The 20,301-nt window shown below is 31.3% G+C and overlaps 4 protein-coding genes across 5 annotated transcripts; 1 reads left to right on the top strand and 3 right to left on the bottom strand.

Moving 5' to 3' along the window:
• Positions 1-334: 334 nt before the first annotated feature.
• On the top strand, positions 335-2,325 carry LOC115714283 (uncharacterized). The gene is made up of 4 exons (XM_030642927.2): positions 335-863; positions 963-1,145; positions 1,260-1,498; positions 1,936-2,325. The coding sequence occupies exons 1-4, from the start codon at positions 582-584 to the stop codon at positions 2,186-2,188; spliced, it is 957 nt and encodes a 318-aa protein (XP_030498787.2). The 5' UTR covers positions 335-581; the 3' UTR covers positions 2,189-2,325.
• A 1,635-nt stretch (positions 2,326-3,960) lies between these two features.
• LOC115712150 (folate transporter 1, chloroplastic) lies at positions 3,961-7,585 on the bottom strand. 2 transcript variants are annotated; one of them, XM_030640393.2, is made up of 11 exons: positions 7,331-7,585; positions 7,131-7,207; positions 6,962-7,038; positions 6,594-6,687; positions 6,350-6,443; positions 5,660-5,733; positions 5,349-5,462; positions 4,823-4,894; positions 4,716-4,736; positions 4,570-4,637; positions 3,961-4,248 (listed from the first exon to the last, which is right to left on the bottom strand). In XM_030640393.2, exons 1-11 carry the CDS (start codon positions 7,452-7,454, stop codon positions 4,119-4,121), a joined length of 945 nt encoding a protein of 314 aa, XP_030496253.2. In that variant the 5' UTR covers positions 7,455-7,585; the 3' UTR covers positions 3,961-4,118. The 2 variants fall into 2 exon arrangements, with proteins under 2 accessions (XP_030496253.2, XP_030496254.2); XM_030640394.2 differs by having other exon boundaries at positions 5,349-5,459; positions 7,331-7,582.
• A 4,762-nt stretch (positions 7,586-12,347) lies between these two features.
• LOC115714598 (uncharacterized) lies at positions 12,348-14,174 on the bottom strand. The gene is made up of 2 exons (XM_030643342.2): positions 13,401-14,174; positions 12,348-12,770 (listed from the first exon to the last, which is right to left on the bottom strand). Exon 1 carries the CDS (start codon positions 13,954-13,956, stop codon positions 13,402-13,404), a length of 555 nt encoding a protein of 184 aa, XP_030499202.2. The 5' UTR covers positions 13,957-14,174; the 3' UTR covers positions 12,348-12,770; position 13,401.
• Positions 14,175-16,694: 2,520 nt separating this feature from the next.
• On the bottom strand, positions 16,695-18,425 carry LOC115715120 (peroxidase 72). The gene is made up of 4 exons (XM_030643933.2): positions 18,036-18,425; positions 17,718-17,909; positions 17,441-17,606; positions 16,695-17,298 (listed from the first exon to the last, which is right to left on the bottom strand). Exons 1-4 carry the CDS (start codon positions 18,261-18,263, stop codon positions 16,883-16,885), a joined length of 1,002 nt encoding a protein of 333 aa, XP_030499793.2. The 5' UTR covers positions 18,264-18,425; the 3' UTR covers positions 16,695-16,882.
• Between the last annotated feature and the right edge of the window lie 1,876 nt (positions 18,426-20,301).

Raw genomic sequence — 20,301 nt, 5'->3', positions numbered from 1 at the left:
CAATTGAAAAAATGGAGTGAAATTATAAAATTCGGATGGCAAAATGGAGCTCTACGGGTCGCTATCCGGGTCTTCGCCCCAGGCCGGGGCATTGAATAATGCCGGAATTCACTCACTACCTTACCTTCTTTGCCAATACATGTGTTCTTTGAAAGTATAAGAGTAATATATGGGATTCAAAAGTTTATTTGGTATTTACTATTAATCAAAGGAATGAAAACAAATGAGTATATTGTGTTTGTCAGCCAATATAACATATTACCCGGTTAAAGAAGTTGGTGAATGGGTTAAAAATTTAAAATATTTATACAATTGTTGAATTTAAGTAAAGAGAAAACATTGAACATGAGTTTATTCTATGAGACTGAAAATTGCCAAGAAAAGAAAGCGAGTCAAACACTCAACTATGATGTCAAAGTTCTCAACATGACTCTTCTAGCCCTCTAACTCATCTAATCCAACAACCTCTTAATTTTTTATTATGCAACATTCAATTCACCATTACAGAATTTAAAATAGCAGACCATTAAACAATCTCTCTCTCTCTCTCTCTCTCTCTCTCTCTAAGTTCAAGGAGGAACATGAATGAGGTAAATCACCAAAGAATCAAGAGCAATGGGATATGGATACATGTAGCAGAGCAAGGAACAGGTCCCCTTGTTATCCTTCTTCATGGCTTCCCAGAAAACTGGTACAGTTGGCGCCATCAGATCAACTTCTTGGCTAACCATGGTTACCATGTAGTGGCACCAGACATGAGAGGCTATGGAGACTCTGACTCTCCTCTCACCCCATCTTCATACACAACTTTTCATTTAGCTGGTGACATCATAGGCCTCATGGACCATTTTCACCAAGAAAAGGTTCTTAAACAATACACAACACATTATAAAAATCTGATCTTTTTGATGTGTTTCTTCTTATCTGATTATAAAGCTTTGATTTTTATTTTCTTCTTAAAGGCATATTTAGTTGGAATAGATTGGGGAGCTTATGCAGGGTGGCATGTGAGTCTTTTTAGGCCTGATAGAGTAATGGGTTTTGTAGCTTTAAGTATTCCATATCGACCAAGATCTTCAACAATCAAAGATACTGAATTACTTAGAAAATCTATTGGAGATGGCTGTCATATTATTCAGTTTCAGGTACCCTTTTTCTTTTTCAAAAAGTTGACTTTCTTGGATTGGTAGTTAGGTAGTTGGTTAGTTGGTTGGACTATGAAACTCTCTGTTACTGAATTTTGAGTTTTGAGTTACTAGGAACCAGGGAGAGCAGAAAGAGCCTTTGCAAGGTATGATTACTTGACAGTGATGAAGAAATTCTTTACAATAACAGAAGATGATTTTGTAGCTCCTCCAGATACTGAGATAATTGATTATTTGAGGACACCTTGGTCTTTGCCGCCATGGATAACCGAAGAGGATCTTCAGGTCTTTGCTGAGAAGTTTGAGGAGTCTGGTTTTACTGGTCCTCTTAACTACTACCGTGCCATGGATTTGTAAGTATGCCTTATCTATATATCAAAGTTTTGAACTTTTTTAAGAAATTAGACTTTTTAGTTGATAAAGGTTGAAACTTTATCATTGAAAAAGCTAATCAATTTTGAAAAAGCTAATCATTTTTCTTTGTTGTAATTTTTCAAGACTAAGTTTTCAAAAAATTTCGAATAATTTAGAATGTTGAAATAAATTTAAATAATTACTTATTGTTCTTAAGAGAAAATATAAGTAATAAAATATTTAAATTTTATTTTTGAAACAGTAAATTATTCGGAATTTTCTAAAATAGTCAGGAGACCTGTTTTGAATCTAGTACTTAGTACTTACATATCTGAATATTATTGGTTAAAGAAGAAAGAGCTAATCAATTATTGAGTGAGTGAACATAGTCGACAAAGCTATTGATTTCGTTATGTAAAAATGATCAAAAAAACAGGAATTGGGAGCTTCTTGCACCATGGCAAGGATCAATAATCAGAGTTCCAACAAAGTTCATAGCTGGTGACAAAGATATTGGTTTTGAGAGTTATCGTACTAAGGAATATGTTCTAGGAGAAGCTTTTAAGAGTTATGTTCCAGATATTGAAGTGGTTATTATAGAAGATGGGCACCATTTTATTCAGCAAGAGAAACCTCAACAAGTCAACAAGGAGATACTTTCTTTCCTTCAAAAACATTCAGTTGGTTAAGTTAAGCAAGAATTTAATTATGTTGTATCATTATCATATTTTGATGTACTTTGAAATATCTCTAGTTTGCAATGCTAAAAACTGGTGTTCATGAACTTTACTTTCTAAGGGAGTGACACTCATATTTTCAGCACTTATATTTATTGCTTTTTGTACGGATTAAAAATTAGTTTTCCAACAAAGATTTGATTTTGAGATTCAATGGTACGAAAGGACTACGTTCTAGAAGAAGTTTTTTAAGGAACGGGTTTTAACTTGAAACTAATTGGTGTTTAGTGAAGTAATTCTTTCGAATTGAACATCATATTTTACTCGTCTCAAGAAATTTGTGTAATATCACAAAGTGAGATCCCAAGTGAAGGTTAAGAACACTATATTACAATTGGGTGAGAAAGTTCGTTAGAATTTCGACTTTATTATAGAGCATGGCCATGGTCCACCATTTTATTCACCAAGAGAAACCTCAACAAATCTTCAATGAATAAACTTTTTGAAACTAATGACCATAATATTTTCATACCATAAGAAACAATTTTATATATATTTTTTCTCTGTTCTAAAATCACACGATAAGTGAAATTTTTCCAACAAAAAAAGTATGCCTTAAAAGATAATGAGTTTGGCTAGCAAGCAATCCTCTTATAAAATAAAATCATAGTGTCTTTGTCTTTCCTAGCTAGTCATCATATCAGATAATGTAAAATTTCTCATCTTGACATTGAATTCAAACTCACTCTCATTAATTAATCTCTCTTTCACTAGTGGAGACAATTGCTTTGCTTTCTATGTATCTAGGCCAAGTTTAGAACTATTTTTTTAAGTATAGTTATTTAAAATTTTGAGTTTGTAAACGGCATAAATTTAATAATTTTTTTAGCAGTATAAGCACCTAATATTTGTAAAATTGTAATTTTTTTTTTCAATTTCGTCAATACAGACTATGTTATTATTTTAAATATGGCACATATAAGACTTAAATTCTATGGTATGGGGCACAAGGGAATATGTGAAAGGAGAAGCTTTTAGGAGTCTTGTTCCAAACACAGAAGTTGTTATTCTAGATGGTCACCATTATATTCAGCAAGAGAAAGCACAGCAAATTTCTTTGTCTAGCTTAGAAAACATTCCTTTTCTTTAAGTACTTTCACATTAGCAAAATGTTAAATGAGGGCTTGACATTACCAAGCATGTTTGTTTTTTTTTTTTTGAAACAAAGATTGCAACTTTCATTAAAGCAAATCAGCTAACAAAATAGCTTCCAAACCAGAAGGGACAGACCCCCTACTGGAAATACGATCAGGACATGAACCAGAAGAACGAGCTAACCAGTTAGCCGCTTGGTTCCCAGATCGTTTAACAAATTGAACTGAAATATCAAAACTAGAAAAGGATTGTATAAGAGAAATACAATCCGAAACAATAAGACCAAGAGGAGACAGAATATGGCTCTTGCTATTAATAGCATTAACCAACACAAGACAATCTGACTCCAATAAAACCGCTGTAGGACACAAACCCTCAACAGTCCTGCTATCTTCCCAACAGGACTTAATCCAACTCAAAGCCTCCTTCATGGACAGTCCTGCTATCTTCCCAACAGGACTTAATCCAACTCAAAGCCTCCTTCATGGACAGCGCCTCAGCGCCAAGCATGTTTGTTAGTTTGGCTAATTGAATGAAAAATAATACTACATTTGTACCTACCAATATGGAATGCCATCTCATCTATAAAAATGCAATTAGTTAAAGGATAAATTTTGTGTCATGGGCAAAAATCCAAATACTCTTAATTTTGTATGGATAATAACTTTATTAAAATAAAATTGAACTTATAAATTTTGTGTCATGGGCAAAAATCCAAATACTCTTAACTTTATCAATTACAAAGCAGAGCTAAGAAAAAGAATGTAGAGAACATTAACTTATAATTTCAGTCTGTTCTTGCCAACTTCAGCAGTTTAAGGACATTTTCGTATACAATAAAAGTTATTGAAGCAGCAGGAACATTTTTCAGAAGATTTGGTGTGATGCCCTTGTAAAAACCTCGAACACCCTCAAACCTGCAAGCCCGAGACAGAAGTTTGAATCAGTATTGAACAAAGAGGGGAAAGAAAGAAGGGCGGCGGGGGAGTGTAAAATTCAAAATGCATTTTCCAGTGGAAAGGACCTGAAACATTTTTTTCTTAACAACTTATTTACCCAGAGCAGGCCTTGCAGGCTTCCGAGTTTTTTAAGAAACAAAAGAATAGTAGTTTTGTTTTTTTTTTCAATCAATAAAGGGTTTTGTTTCTTTGAATCCAACATACAGCAAAGTAGAAGAAAAAAGTAAATTTCAGACTATCATAGAAGAACATACAGCAAGGTTTTTGTTTCATTCTTACCGCACAGTTTCCTTGACGACATGCCAAGTATCCACATATTTTGGAATTCCCTCACTACTAGGTCGTTGCTGCAATGGAGAGGAACACACTTCAAATATATCAATGCATCATAAGTTGATACAAACATTTGAAATTCAACAACATACCTGTAACCGAGAGCGCATGACCTGAAAAAAGACCAAGACAGCATAAGAATCAATGATCAATTACAAATACGAGCCATACAAACATCCTTATAAGATAAAATGCTGACCTGAAATGGATATGACAGAAGAATGGCTGCAATTTTGGAGGATGCACCCAAAGCAGCATAATCAATTGAATTCTGTGCCAAAAGAAATTGTCTAGATTGTGAGAACTATTTAAAGTGTAAATGAAAAGAGATTTCTTTCAAGTAGAATCTTATTTCCCCTCTCCAACTTTTGATAATTAAAACTAAAAATGAATAATGCTCGACAATGAAATGTATGTTATAACTTAACTCAAGGACCTATAAGATAGTTTACATGTCATGAAATAGAACCCGTTGTCCTAAATGCTAGAAATGCTCACTTTCAGTTGGTACAGCTGCGTAAATAGCTAGACGTACTTTTACAAGCATCTTCATGAATACAATGCACTCAAAACAACAAAATATTCACGCCCCCAGAAAAAGAACTAAAAGCCTAATTATACACATATAAATCTGTATAAAAGCTTCTCACAACCATGCAGAAACATTGTTATATGAGCCTAATATCAAACAATTATACACGGCTTTTTAGTAAGTGGCGACCTACCAAAACTGCATCAGAACTTCCAAACTTCTCTGTGCTCTTTCTAGACTTAAAGTCAACAATGACTTTCCGAAGTTCTTCATATGCTGTAAATTGTATAGCACCATGAGAAACCTGCTGGAACAGCCCATAGATATTCAATTAGCATACTCAAACAGAAAACCATCCCTAAAATGTTCTTGACCTCCACCTTAGAGTCCCGTAATCCTTTTATACACATGTTTATCAGTTGTAAATTGTAGGTATCCATTTGTGCTGTTAGCAGAAAAAATGAGCAATGGGAAGGATATGCAAGCATACATCAAACAACATACCAGAAAAAGCCCAGGAACAATCCCCTTATAAAGAGCCCTCCATCCTTCCTCTCTCATTATGGTTCTCAAGGCATCTGGAATATCAAAAGACATAGTAAAAGTTGGGCTCTCATGCCCAGAGCAAAGACCAAACTATTGCATTATGCATAAAATAAGCACTAAAGTTGTGGAGCCTGTGTTCCACGTGATTATATGTTTTTAAGCTTTCAAACTTGACTAACCAATAACACGAAGGCATGTAGAAAAATGCTTACAATACAGCTTGATAATCAACTAAACATCTAGAGAGATAACATCATAGAAAAGTAAACGGTTCTGTGGTAGAAAGAACTAAAATTTGTAATAATCTTTCTACGGAAATAAAAAGTCAATCAGTAATGTTTGATATGCTTTTGTGCCATTTCAATTTTAAAAACACATTGTCATCTAAGAAAATAATAACTCCAGCAACAATACTATTATTTTACAGGAAGGGGAGGCCAATTCACAATCAAAATAAAAGTCATTAATGGATAAACCGTTGAAAAAACATTTTATTAGAGTAAAACAGAAATGCTTTAGTGCACAAAAAAGAAAACAAAAAATGATTGAGCTTAATTTGACTGCTATTTCTAAAGCCAAAGTTAATGACTCACTGGGAAAGGAATGAGTGCACACTACAAGCAAGTTAATGTAAGATGTGAAGCAGACCATAAATCCCCGAATATGGTCGAGTTTGATGAAGAGGATTTTGAAGCTGCAATCTTGTTTTTACGAGCCAAATGGGATTGGTGCACAAACAAACCTACCAAAACAGATGTCACAATAATCAACTGGTGATGCAGAATAATACTTGAATTATAAAGAAATTGAACTCAAACAATTGCCAAAATGCCAAAGGCCAAATAACTCTGGCTGCTCCATTCTACTAATCAGTATAAGTTTTCAGACTCACCAAACCTCCAGCTTCCCCAGCAGAAGCAAGATGAAGACCCGGGCTTAGTTTGCCTTCCCTGTTTCTAGAATATCTTTGTTTGGCTCTGTCGTAGCTACACATACACGAAATAATCGGTTTGAGTGTTTTGTAAAAATAGTCCTTACGACCATAAATTTCAAATTCTATGGTTATTTTGCAAATAACAATTTCATATTGTTAGATTCGCAAATTTTCCTATCTGTTTATGAAAAGATTGCATTTTTAATTTAGCATACAAAAGAAGATAGAATTTAAACCAAAGGAAACTCGAAAGCCCAAACGAAATAATGATTACAAATCCCAAAACAGAAAAAATCAAAGATCAAATCACGAACACTTGAACTTACAAGAAGAAATATAAACCCCACGAAATTGTGGAGCCAATAACTGCAGGAGAGAAGCCAGCGTAGAGCCCCCTCAACCCCTGAAAGATGAAAAAACAACACTGAGATAAGATACACCACCTTCCCGATTTATCAATTGTCAAGCTAGAACATAGTAAAAACCAAAACTTGCCTCGAAGCGGGTAATGGTGAAAACAGCATGAACAGTATTCTTGTAAGTTGGAAGATTGGACACTCTCCCATCGTTAACTGCCCAACCAAATCTATAATAAGTAAATTCAAATACAAAAACCTAAAAAACACAATCACCCAGATTTCGAATTCTCTCGGTAATTGTTTTAAATCTGGAGAATCAGAGAGAGAGAGAGATACCTTGAAACCTTGTACGGACAACGTCGAGAGGGTGCATGGCAGCGACTGTGGCGAATCCGGCGAGGGCACCGGCGGTGGCGTTTTCCCATTGCCACCGGTCTGATTGCGGCTGTGACGCCGCCATACTAAATTTAGTTTGACACTCACAACATTTTAGGCGCGGATTCTAACGAGTCAAGGGAGACAATGGGAAACGACGTCGTTTCATATGTTTCGAAGTTCGAACTGGATTAGTTAAACTTCCTAAAAAAAAGACTGTGGAGACGACGTCGTTTCATATGATTTGAACTAGCAGTTTGAATTGTGTTCTTTATTTTAAACTAAATTGTAGGGGTGAGCAACGGTCGGTTTGGTCAGTTTTTTACACAAAAAAAATTCAAAATTCAGTTTTCGATTTCTATGGTTCTAATCCAAAAACCGACCGACCATTATAAAAGTATAAAAAAACCGACCGTTTTAATCCACGGTTTGGTCGGTTTAAACCGACCAAACCGAACTTCATTTTTTTTTTTTTTAAAAAAATAAGTTTTAAAATTTTTTATAATTATTTGAAAACTAAAAAATTAAAGTATTGTATCAAATATCATATAATTTAAAAATAAAACTTTCTTAGTTAAATAAATAATGTAAAATAAACTTTTTTAAATTTGTTCAAATTATTTGTGCTACTAATATGGTAATGAGTTATATTAAAAAACTAGTATTATTTTATGAATGTGTGTATATCTATTCTATATAAAGTGTGCCTATATAACTAAAATTCTTGGTTTATGAGAAATTTATGGGTGACTTTTTATTTTTATTTAATAAAATAATAAAATATTATTTATATATAATAAAATAATAATAAAACCAATCTCATTAATATTTGAACTGATATTTAAGATTCTGATGTTTGTTTTCTTTAATCTTATACTTTTAACTGAATTTAAATGTCTCAAGTATATATATTATATAATGACATATATTTTACTCTCACTGATTAATCTTTTATTGTTCCCCATAAATATAATAGTGTGCATTCTTTTTTATTATTATTATAAATTGTTGTCGTTACATATTGAATTTGTATTTGACTTGACTAATCTCAGTGATAGTGTGGTAGTGGCTTTCTTGCAACAATGTACTTGAGGTCGATAGACGATTAATGTCTGAGTAAAGAGCGAGTACAAATAGTATAGGTATTCTTTCTTTTGTCTTATTAAACTAATTATTATACTTTAAGTTACTCATTGAGTAAGGTAAAATAATTACCTTAACCTCTGAAATTTATACTTAGTTATGAAGATTTTGACAACAAAGCTCAATACAATTTAAGTCAAATCTTATTTTCAAGTTTAGCAACAAAATTCAAAATGAAAAAAAAGAAAGTTTGAGCATGAATTTAGTGAAGCTATGAAAATTCAAAACATATACTGCTAAGATATTTTTTGAAACAATAATAATCAATTCTTATTTTTCATATTAAAACAATAATTCAATTAAAAAATTATGATAATAAAAAATTAAATTAAATTTAAATGTAAACTATACTTAAGATATTTTTCAAAAAATATATAATTTTTATTTTTTCTCAAATTATCTTAAGAATTATTTTAGAATATGTATATATTTTCACATTATATATGTATGACTATGTTTTTAAATTAATTAATATAGCATATTATTATTAAAAAATTAACTACGTTAAATAATATGTATGGTTATATATGTAGAATATTATTAAAACAATTATTCTATAGATTTTAAAATAAATATCAATAATAATTATTATAATCTATAAAATTGATTGTTATATCTATTTTCTACCTAAGTGTGCCTATATAACAGAATTCTTGGTTTATGAGAAATTCATGGATGACTTTTTATTTATATTAAAAATAAAATGGTTTATTAATAAAAATAATATAGTTTATGAGAAATTCATGGGTTACTTTATATAATGAAATAAATAAAATAAATCTCATTAAATTTAAAAAAATACAATTGGGTTTTTGCTTTATATTATATATATATATATATATATATATATATTGCTAAATAATTTTTCTATTTGTTTTTTTGGCTCGATCAGGTTATAATTGTTTGCCTTCACATCTAAATCTGAATATATAAAATGTGGCTATATAAACGAATTTTGGTTTATGAGAAATTATTGACTGACTTTTTTTAAAAATATTATCTTTTTTTTTTATATATAAAATGTGGCTATGTAACAGAATTCTTGGTTTAATATTATTATTTATTTTTCTGTCAAAATATTAACAGAATATTCTAATACTTGACAGAATATTCTGATTAGAAAACGTTAATTATAATTGATTAATTTTAGATAAATAATCCTACCAAAATTTAATCTAACAAATTTTTCTCTCTAGAGCAAAAATCCCAGCCTCCAACATAACGTTTACCAGTTTATAACCTTAGTTATAATTTCTTAAGCTATATTTTATAATTTTAATTTTCATATTAAAATTTGAAAAATACTAATGAAGACAACATGCTACATGCTATTATACAAAAGTATTGCATTTATATATCCCACGATGTTTCAAAAATACTTTTGAAAGTTCATCTTGAATTAATTATTAATATGTAATAAAAGATATTGGTTATTATATTATTACTTCAAACAAAGGAAAGTTCTAGCGGTGCTTTTACTTTCTAATCATCTCTTGGTTTCGGGCAGAAAGTCATATTCATGTGTTATGTGTACGTTAAATTTTTGTTAATAGGCCAGGGAAGAGAGTATAGTCTTACAAAACTTGAAATGTGAACCTGAGTTGTCAGCATATACATAACCTCAATTTTGGCTTCTTTAACCAGCTGCCACACACAAGTTACTTACTCTAAATTTATAACCATTTACAATTTTTTAACACTGAAAAAGTTACCAAGTTTGTTTTCTATAGCTCTACTTATTAAGGTAGAAAAATATTTTCAGATTGACTCCTCTATTCCGTTTATTAAATGAATTGTTTTCAAGTTGACACATTAACTTAAAAATGACACAATAATGACCTACTACAAAGTATACACTTATATTCATTCTATTTATTGAGAATCAAAACTTCAATCTTCTCCACTAGATTAGCCAGACACACACAATATTATTTGGACATAAACACAGGACACAATATTATAACTCAAACTCATAAACACTTAGTCGAAACTTGAATGAATAATGCCACTCTTTTAAGTTTTAATTAAGACTGTATATGACTAGGCAATTTTGGTTATTGTATTATCATTGCTGCTACATAGTTGATCATTTTTAGATTTTTGATGTGAAATTTTGTATTGTGAGCTTTTTACAGTTTCTAATAGACTTCAATGAGTAATAGATTTATATAATTATACTTGGAATAAATTTTGATAATGTTGTTTGGTAGATTCCTATTTTGTTATTAGGTAACATAATATTATTATTCGTTAGGTCTGTCACAATTATTAGAATGAATCAATTTAAAATCCTTTCACTATATTGAAAGGTGAGATTGATTTTAATATGAGCTTAATTATATATTTTATTTTGTATATCTATTGTTTTATTTGAAAACAGGTGATCAATAAATGACTACACTATATACAACAATTAAGGACATCACTCCAACTACAGAAAGTTGGAAGAATAAAATGAGAGTGTTAGAAAAATTTGAAAAGTGGACAAATAAGAGTTCACCACTCAAATATCAAATACTTAATGTTAGCAGACAAAAAAGTATACAATTAGTTAATTTACTATTGAAATTGTCAATACTCTACTAATAAATACTATATTTTCCGAATTTTTCCTGTACACCCGTTGCAATAAATTATTATTTCATAAATATATATTTTTTTCTTAAAAATGAACACAGGGTAATGATGTTGAACCTAATAACTAATAATATATATATATATTTTATTTTTAATTGTATCACTTTTTAATAACGTAGAAAAAACTAACATAAAATTTAATATACGTGCCTCGCACGTAATTTTTTGCTAGTAATATGTAAATGTATCAAATTATAATAAAATAAAATAATGAATAATTGAAACTTTAAATAAAAAAGATATAAGTAAACTTAGATTAATAAAACTGTATATTAAATATGTACAAAAATAATATATATTACATATAATATATATGTTCGGTCGGTTCTCGGTTTAATCGGTCAGTTTGCGATTGACACTAAAACCGACCATATTAAAGCGATTTTAACCGAAGGCGGTTTTTTCGGTTTTTCGGTTTTTTCGGTGTCGATTTTTTCGGTGTTCGGACGGTTGGTTTACTCGGTTTGGTCGGTTTCTTGGATTTTTTGCTCACCCCTACTAAATTGCATATCCGGTTTTTGTAAAGAAATCACAACCACACTGCGAGATCTTCAAACTACAAAAATCATACCGCGATAATGTGATACAGTGTTGAATAATTTACACCATCATTATTATCAAACATTATAATAAAATTTTAAAAATTAATCTAATGAAGTTTTAAATTGTCTCTACAAATATGAAATAATTGTCTGCCAACCTAAACACTCCAAATCCAAACATCCATCTCAAGAGCATTCATGCATCTACTGCCTTGTTGGGGCTTGGTTTTGTGTAGTATCATATCAACTTTTTAAGTAGATGTATTGACTCCTTTGATCAAATTTAATTAGGTTCATATTGTTAGTCAACATGATAAAATTGCATGGTTTAACTTTAAATCACTATAACGTATACAAGTCCTTTTTTCTGATATAAAGATTTTATTGTCTAATAATCTTTCCATGACATTTTTTTTTTGTCAGTCATAATTTTAATATTGTGACTCATTTTTCATTATGAAAAAATATCTTTAAGGTGAAAATTTAATCATAGCTTTGGTCAATTTGATTATATTAAAATCTATAGAACTATTTTTACCGATTCGTACATACAGAATACCACGACAATCATTGAACTTTAAGTCCAAATTAAGAATTCAAATTCCATTTAAAAAAGAATCGAATGAGGTTGAGGAAACAATAAACAACAACACAAATTGCAATAAATTTTGCTATCTTCATGGTTTTTTTTTTTGAAACATGCCTACTGAAAATAGAACAAATTACTTGGCATGAATCCCAAGTTATTAATTCATGGAAAAGGAAAAACCAGCTTATAATTGAGGCCAGGAAACTTAGATTCAAAGATTGAATTCAAAAACTGTGAACTACCCTTAAATCTGCTTTCTAAAGTTACAATGAAACAAAAAAAAATAAAAGCAAAGCGTTGTATCAAAGATTGCTTTGCATTATGAATATGAAGAAACCAAAGTGAGAATTCTGATTCCTTGGCGATGAAATGGCTATTAGAGCATAACATCACCTCTCTAAATCCTACTACTCACAGCTTCATCTTTAATAGTACAAGCCTCAGAAGTTCAGAACTTCTTGTTCTTTATCCTTTTGCCCTTGCTGTAAATCTACACCAAAAATTTAAACTACAAATCAGGTAATAAACTATTATAATCTATACAAATTTAACATCTTTTGTTCTTTAAACATTCACTACTAAGCTCATACAAGGTAACAGAAGATAGATAACAATCGTTTCCCTCTAGCAATGCTAGTACCGTTCATTAGATATGATATGTTGAATCAAAGAAAATAACAGAGTCACCATAATCAGATGTTTTTTAACCAAGAACCAACTAGACCAGCAGATAACAGAATGACTTTCAATAGTGCCAATTTCATATGTAGCAGCATTCATCAACATGCCCCAGAAGAGACCAAGCAACACTAGCACAAGTGCATAAGATTTTCAATATCCCAAAAATCTAGAAGATGCTGGTTAATTCAGTGTTTAATGTTTATTTCTTATACATTGTACCTAGGCACCAAAGTAAATGTTTTTCAAGCTCACATGCTAGTTATGGAGACAAGATCATTAGCTAAGCTACAGAATTAAACAAACAACTCAAAATCTAATCCACAATTAAAAAACCAGATGAGATGAACAATGATCAAATTAGATACTAATCACATTGTATGCCAAAACTAACAACTACCCAGAATCAAATTTCAAAGATTTGATCAAAATATCACACTACCTCACTCCATTGAGACTTTGGCACCAACTTCCTTCATCTTCGCTATAATGGTCTCCGCCTCTTCCTTAGTAACCCCTTTCTTCAAAAGCGTAGGCGCTTTCTCCACCAATTCCTTAGCTTCCTTCAATCCCAAAGCCGTAAAAGTTCTAACTTCTTTGATCACCTTAATCTTCGTAGCGGCATCAAACCCATCGAGCTTAACATCAAATGCCGTTTTCTCCACCTTCTTCTCCTCTCCCTTCGCCGCACCGGCACCGCCTTTCCCAGCGCCCCTTAGGTCACCGAATCCCATTCCAGGCATCATCATCACCATCGTCGGCATCTCCTTCACGCCCAATTTCTCACGGAGGACCTCCGTCAGGTCCGTTACCTCGAGCAACGTCAAACCTGAGATCTCCTCCGCGATCGCAGAAACTCGCTCCGGCGTAGGTTGGCTTATCTCCGGCGAGGCCGTGGTGTAGGGTAAGGTTCTGAAGCATTGGAAGTTGGGGTTTTGGGGGTTTAGGGTTTTACTAAATCGGGAAAATTGTGGGGCAATGAATCGGAAATACCTCATTTTTTATGTGGATTATGATTAAGCAGTGATAGTAGCAGTGGGATTGTTGAAGGTGAGTGAAGGTGATGCATTCATGGCTTTGAAGGTTAGAACAGGTGGTCTGTAAACCGATCTCTGACATAAACCCTAAACGGTGAGTTGAGTGAGTTGAGGAAGGTAACGAGGACCGGTCATGGACTTGGGCCTTGGGCTCGTTCTAGGCTCCTAGCCCAACCCATTAGATAATTTCTCTAAACTATCGTCTATGCTTTTTTATTTATGTCGTTTACATATTTTTGTCTATTGTTGTCGTTTTCAAAAATTATTCTCGTTTTCACTAAATAATTGTCGTTCCTTTAAATTCTTGTTGTTTCCCTTTATATGTTTTGTCTTTCTTTTCCTTGTTAAAAAAAAGTCCAAACTATTGTCCTTTATCCTTCTTAATGTCGTTTCGTGAGAAAATAGGTCTTCCCTTATTTTGTCGTTTTCCCTTATTATTTGACAAAAATAGTATTGGGTGATTCTACAATACACCCCCTTTTAAAAGGGATGTACTGATGCACCCTCTACTTGTTTCGCTACTAAAAAATTTTTTAGTCTAATTTTTTTTTCATATTCATGTACGTTATAGCTATTTAAGATACCTTACAAAATTTTGAGAAATTTGAAATAATTTACAATATAGAAAACAATGTTCAAACAATCTATTTTACACGCGTATAAAATAAAATAGTCACGCGTGCAACACACTGCTTGAACGCAATTTTCGGTATGTTAAACTTTTCCGAATTTCTTAAAATTTTGCAGGATGTCTTAAATAACCATAATTTACATGACCATGAAAAAAAATTTGACTAAAGAATTATTTTGGATACTAAAACAAATAGAGATGTATCGATATATCCCTTTTAAGGGGGTACATTATAGAATTTCGTAATAATATTTTCTTTTTCTTTGAATAAAAATACTATATTATATAAAAAAAATTAGTGGCTCTTATTTCACACTAAAAAAATATATTATTTTTCAGTTTAAGAAAGAAAAAGATGATAATATATATTTTTTAAAATAAAAAATGTATGTTACAAACAGCTAACAACACTTAATTTAGTAAGAAAAATGTCTTTTTTTTTCCCTTTAATAAAATTAAATTATTTTATGTTGAAGTAAACCTCCACTTACACTGATAATGAACTATTTACAAGGACAAAACAGTAAATACATGCAAATCCCTATTTTGGCCTTCGGCCTCTAAAAACCCTAACAGAAATTAGTTAGAATGGATAAGGTTATAATCCACACCTAACTAATTTCTGTAACTAACTATTACAAGTAAAAATCAGAAACCCTAGATCTATATATACCTGCAATCAGTCACAACCAGACACGGTTGAGTGATATTCTTCAAGATCCAAGGGTTGAAAGCTTGAAGAAGAAGGAGATGAAGCTCACACATTCACAAGAAAAATCAGAGAGTTAGTATAGTGAGAGAGAGAGAGAGAGAGAGAGAGAGAGAGAGGGATTAAACACTAAAATGTATTAAATCAAGAGATTACCAGTCGAATATCATACCTGTGACTTGGAATCTCATCCTTGTAACTCTGAACATCATTTTCATAGTGGAATCGAGCTCTCAATCTGAGGAGCAGCTCAACGGAGACGTAGCCAATTTATTTGGTGAACTTCGGGAAAAATCTGGTGTTTTCTAACCCTAATTTCTTTCTGTTTGTGTGTGTGTTTGGGGATAGATCAGATCTAGTCAGATCTGATCTTGTGTTTGTGTTTGATCTGGGATTTCTGGGTTGTTTGAGGGTTGGCTTTGAGTTTCTCAGAGAGAAACTCTCTGCTAGGGTTTCGAGGAAAACCTAAGGCTGAGACAAAGTGATTGGGAAGGTTCTCGATTCTTTGGGTTTTGCCAAAGCCAAAACGAGGTCGTATTGACCTTGCTGACTTTGAAAAGTTAGGAATTGGCAAAGGTCGAAAGTGACCTTGGTTTACTAATTTATTTTAATGTTGGTGTAGGGCAAAATTGGAAAAAGACTAAATTTCCTACATTTTAGTCTGTCATCACAGTGTCCATTATTTGTACATGATCTTTCTATGGTTGTTGATTATATAAATATATATTTCTTTCCTTACAAACATGATTGCATATATGAAGGTCCTTTTCAACTTTCATTAGAAATAAATAAATAATTAAATAAAAATAAAGATAACAATAACAATAATTGCTGATGTTGATGCTATTAATCACAAATCGGGTTTCGGAGCAATTTTGCATGACTCTCATGGTCAAGTAGTTGCTGCAATGTCAAGACCATATCCTGGTTGTTTCAAATCTGAAGTTAAAAAAGAACTGACTCTTATGTTTAGTTTGCAATGACTAAAATACATGAATATACCTATTCACTACATTGAGACGGACTCTCTTCTAGTGGTCAAAAGATTGCATTCTATTAAGTTTAGTGTTTCTGATTTTCTTAGTATTCTTCATGATATTTATATTCTCATATCTAATTTTCTTGGAGTTCAGATCTCTCATGTGTTTCGATTTGCTAATACTTTTGCTCATATTTTAGTATAGTATGCTCTATCCGTGGATAAAGAATATATTTGGATAGAGGAATTACACCTACTCTAATGACTATTGTATTATTATTTTAATTTAATATAATAACATTTTATCTAAGAAAAAAAAAAGTCAAAGTAAGAGAGAAAAAGATTAGTGTAAATAATAATAATAAAAAAAACTATAAATGTATTCACTTTTAAAAATTCAATTTCATTTATTCACTTATTCAAATTGTTACCAAATAAACACTCTGAAACTTCAAAGAAATACACACAAAAGAAAAAGAAAGAAGCAATCAAAATAAAAGATAACACAAAGACAACTTAAAATAAAAGAAAAAAACATAATAATTCATGTGATTCTAATTGTGTTGATCTAGTAATTGTTAATCCTTCTGCAGTTCTTTCTGATTTCACCCCTTGAACCAGTCAATGGAGAAATATTTCCCATCTTAATCATTGACTTAGCAAAGTGTTCAAAGAAGAGTTCATTGTTCTCAGCATATTGAATGACCAATTTTTTAGATGCTTCACTACTTGTCACAAGGACTTGATCAGAGCTCAAAAGACCCTTTGAGGCCAACAAGTTCTTGAAGTAAGTGTTGTCAAATCTTGTTGGGCTAACAAAGTCCAAGAAGAACAAGTTTTGGTCTGAGCCGGATCTCGGGCATCGGTTTCTAAGCTGTGCAGCATAGGTTGGGTGAAGGGTGAAGTCTGGTTTACCATTCCCGTTTTGGTTGTAAAGTCTTTGCCTGAAACTCGTGCAACGAGCATCTCCAATGGTATGACTTCCTGTTAACAGTGTTAACAGAAATTAACGTTATTTTCATGTTGCAGCAACATAGTATAATGTAGTAAAAATGTTGAAAAGACTGTAAAGGCCTTGAGAAAAGTGTTATAAAAAGTAGTGAAGAAAGAAAGTGTATATATGTACCAGAAAGTGCAACAAGATCAACCAAGTCAAGGCCTTGACGTTTAAACTTGGTGAGAATGGTTTGGAAAGTGTTGTTTGGTGCTGGAATATCATTGTTTGAGCCACTCAAACTAGCTCCTCTAGAATCTCTTCTTCCAAGAGGTACTTCCCAATTGGGTCCACCACTCTGTAAAGCAAAAGAAAAAAAAAAAGAATTAAAATTCATACCAAAATTATGTCACACACTAAAGCTAGTCAAATATTTGTTATGCCAAACAAATTAAAGTAAACTACTTACAATAACAGTAGAATCTCTAGCAGCCAAAGCCAAAATATCAGCACAAGATACAGTGTTGGGACACTCTTTCTCAAGTGCAGACTTAATCTCATCGAGTACTTCGAATCCTCTAGCCGAATTCCTATTCGGGTTTGATCTTTTCTCTGTCACTATGCTTCCACTGCTGTCTAGCAACAATGATGCATCACAGCCCTGAAAAAAAAATACATGAAAATGTTTGATTAATCACATTACACAATACATAGTTAGTAGTTTTCTCAAAAAGAAAAGCTAAAATCACAAGCAGAAGTTCAGCCAAACACGACCATTTATAATTACCTTAACGAAACAATCGTGAAAGTGAAGCCTAAGCAAGGAAGCCGCCATGCGAGCCTCTCTAGCTACGGCCTTGGCTACAACCGACTTAACAATCTCCTGAGCTCTAGGGCACGAGTGGTCGTAAAATTGAGGGAACAAATAACCGCCTTGATACTTGTGACACAAGCAAAGTGGAGAAAAAGCAAGGAGAGAAAGAGCTAACAAAAGACTCAAAGAAAACTTAGCCATAATGTAATGTTTTTTTTTCTAAGGACACAAACACTTGATTGAGAGAAGAAGAAGAAGAAGATGTGAAGACTTGGTTTGATGATATTGAAAGAAAAGCTCAAAGGGTATTTATAGGAATGAGTTTGTAGAAGAAGTCTATGGAGATATATTAAAATAAAAATAAAAACAGAATAGAACAGAGAATAGGAGTTGTTAGATAGCTAAGTATAACTTTTACACTAATATGGCATAACGTTACAAATTGTAAGGCAGGTTGGAGTTGGTAGAAATTTCCATGCTTAAGGTTTACTAGTCCAAAACGATGTCTTAATTACCAATTTTTTTTTTTTAATTAATAACAAGAAAAAATTAACTTGAAATTAAAGTATCAAATAAATAACAGAAATGAAGTGCTTGGTAAATAAAACCAAGTCTATTGTTACTATCATTTGAGTGAGAAAAAGTCTTTTCGACAAATTAATAGAGCAATAATAGAAGATTTATGTACTACTAAGTGTTATGAATGTTTGAATTTTTAAGTTGGTAACGTGTGGATATGATAAGTACCAAAGTTTATATTACCAATGATCAATAATTTTGTTATTATTATTATTAGTTTATAATGTTTTACTAGTTCCATTTCTTGATGTGTTAATTTTGTAAATTTATAGTCAAAGCTTTTAAAAAGGTGCCCAGTGGGAGCAGACAGATTCACCTGCTCTGTTGACAAAATAACAATATAATCACATATGATTGACTAGGAAAATGCCTACTGTATATAATACCTGGAAATGCTCATTTGAATATGTAAAAAGATATGTATAAATTATATGAGTAGCTATGATATTCTGGGCACCCACAAATTATGAGAAATGCTAAGAATTTTGGTTATATTATTAGTGTAATTTAATATTATTTTTACATATTTTAATTTAATAAATAATATAAAAAATTTAAATAATTACATACAACATGTCGTATTAGTACAGTATTGAGTATCTTAAAATACTTAATAACAATGCTAAAAGATTATAATTGTGATTATTTTTAAATTAATCACATTTTATATTTGTCTAAACTTAAGTTATTATTGTGTATGATATTTTAATGCATATATCATTACTTTTAGGGTTTATTTGGTACGCTGTATTACACTGTATTGTATAGTATTATATTGAATTATATTTTATGTAATATTTTTATATAAAATTATATGTGGTATTAACTTTTATGGGCTCCTAAATATATAATGTTTTAGTTTAAATTAAAGTTTAACATAGTATTATATAAAAATATGATATATAATCCAATTTAATATAATATAATACAATACAATATGACCTAATACGACGTTCCAAACAAGCCCTTAGACACTAATTGCTTAAGGCCTTACGAGTTGTTAGTTATTTTTAATCAATTATTAAATTAGCACATATTTGATGAATTACATCAATAACAGGCATTTTGCTAATGAACTTTTGGCTCTCTAATAATACTATAGAGGCAGCGGTAAATACGTGCGGCCCAACCTGGTTCATATTTTGGAAAGCTTGTGATAATATAAGTTGTGTCGTATTGTGCTAATATTTTAAAGGGTAATCTCAGCATGGTCTGTAAGTCCATATTTTTGTACCGTATTCGGATTCGTGTCGCGCGTGCTTTATACGTGTTAGTCCGTTTTTCATAAACGAGTCAGCTCGTTTTCTAATATGAGATCGAATTTGTGCTTCACTTTTCAACTATTTTTTATATAATTATATATATATATTTTTTATAATTTCAATTATTTTTATCTAATTATTTAATAATATTTTACACATAATCATAAAAAAAAAAAAAACTAATTAGAATGATTATAATTTGAATATCATTAGTAAATACAAACGTATTATTATTATTTTTATTAGAATTTTTAACGTGTTATGTTTTTGGTTAGTCCATTTGCACTTGCATATTGTGTCTTCGGATCGTACCATATCATGTTTAAGTTTATTTTTTGTGTCATGTCATGCCAATTTATAGTATCGTGTTGTATTTGTCCAAATTCCTATTTTTCCGT

The sequence above is a fragment of the Cannabis sativa genome, chromosome 4 (assembly GCF_029168945.1).
Source record: "Cannabis sativa cultivar Pink pepper isolate KNU-18-1 chromosome 4, ASM2916894v1, whole genome shotgun sequence".
NCBI classification, from domain to species: Eukaryota; Viridiplantae; Streptophyta; class Magnoliopsida; order Rosales; family Cannabaceae; genus Cannabis; species Cannabis sativa.
This window is presented reverse-complemented; position numbering and strand designations above follow the sequence as displayed.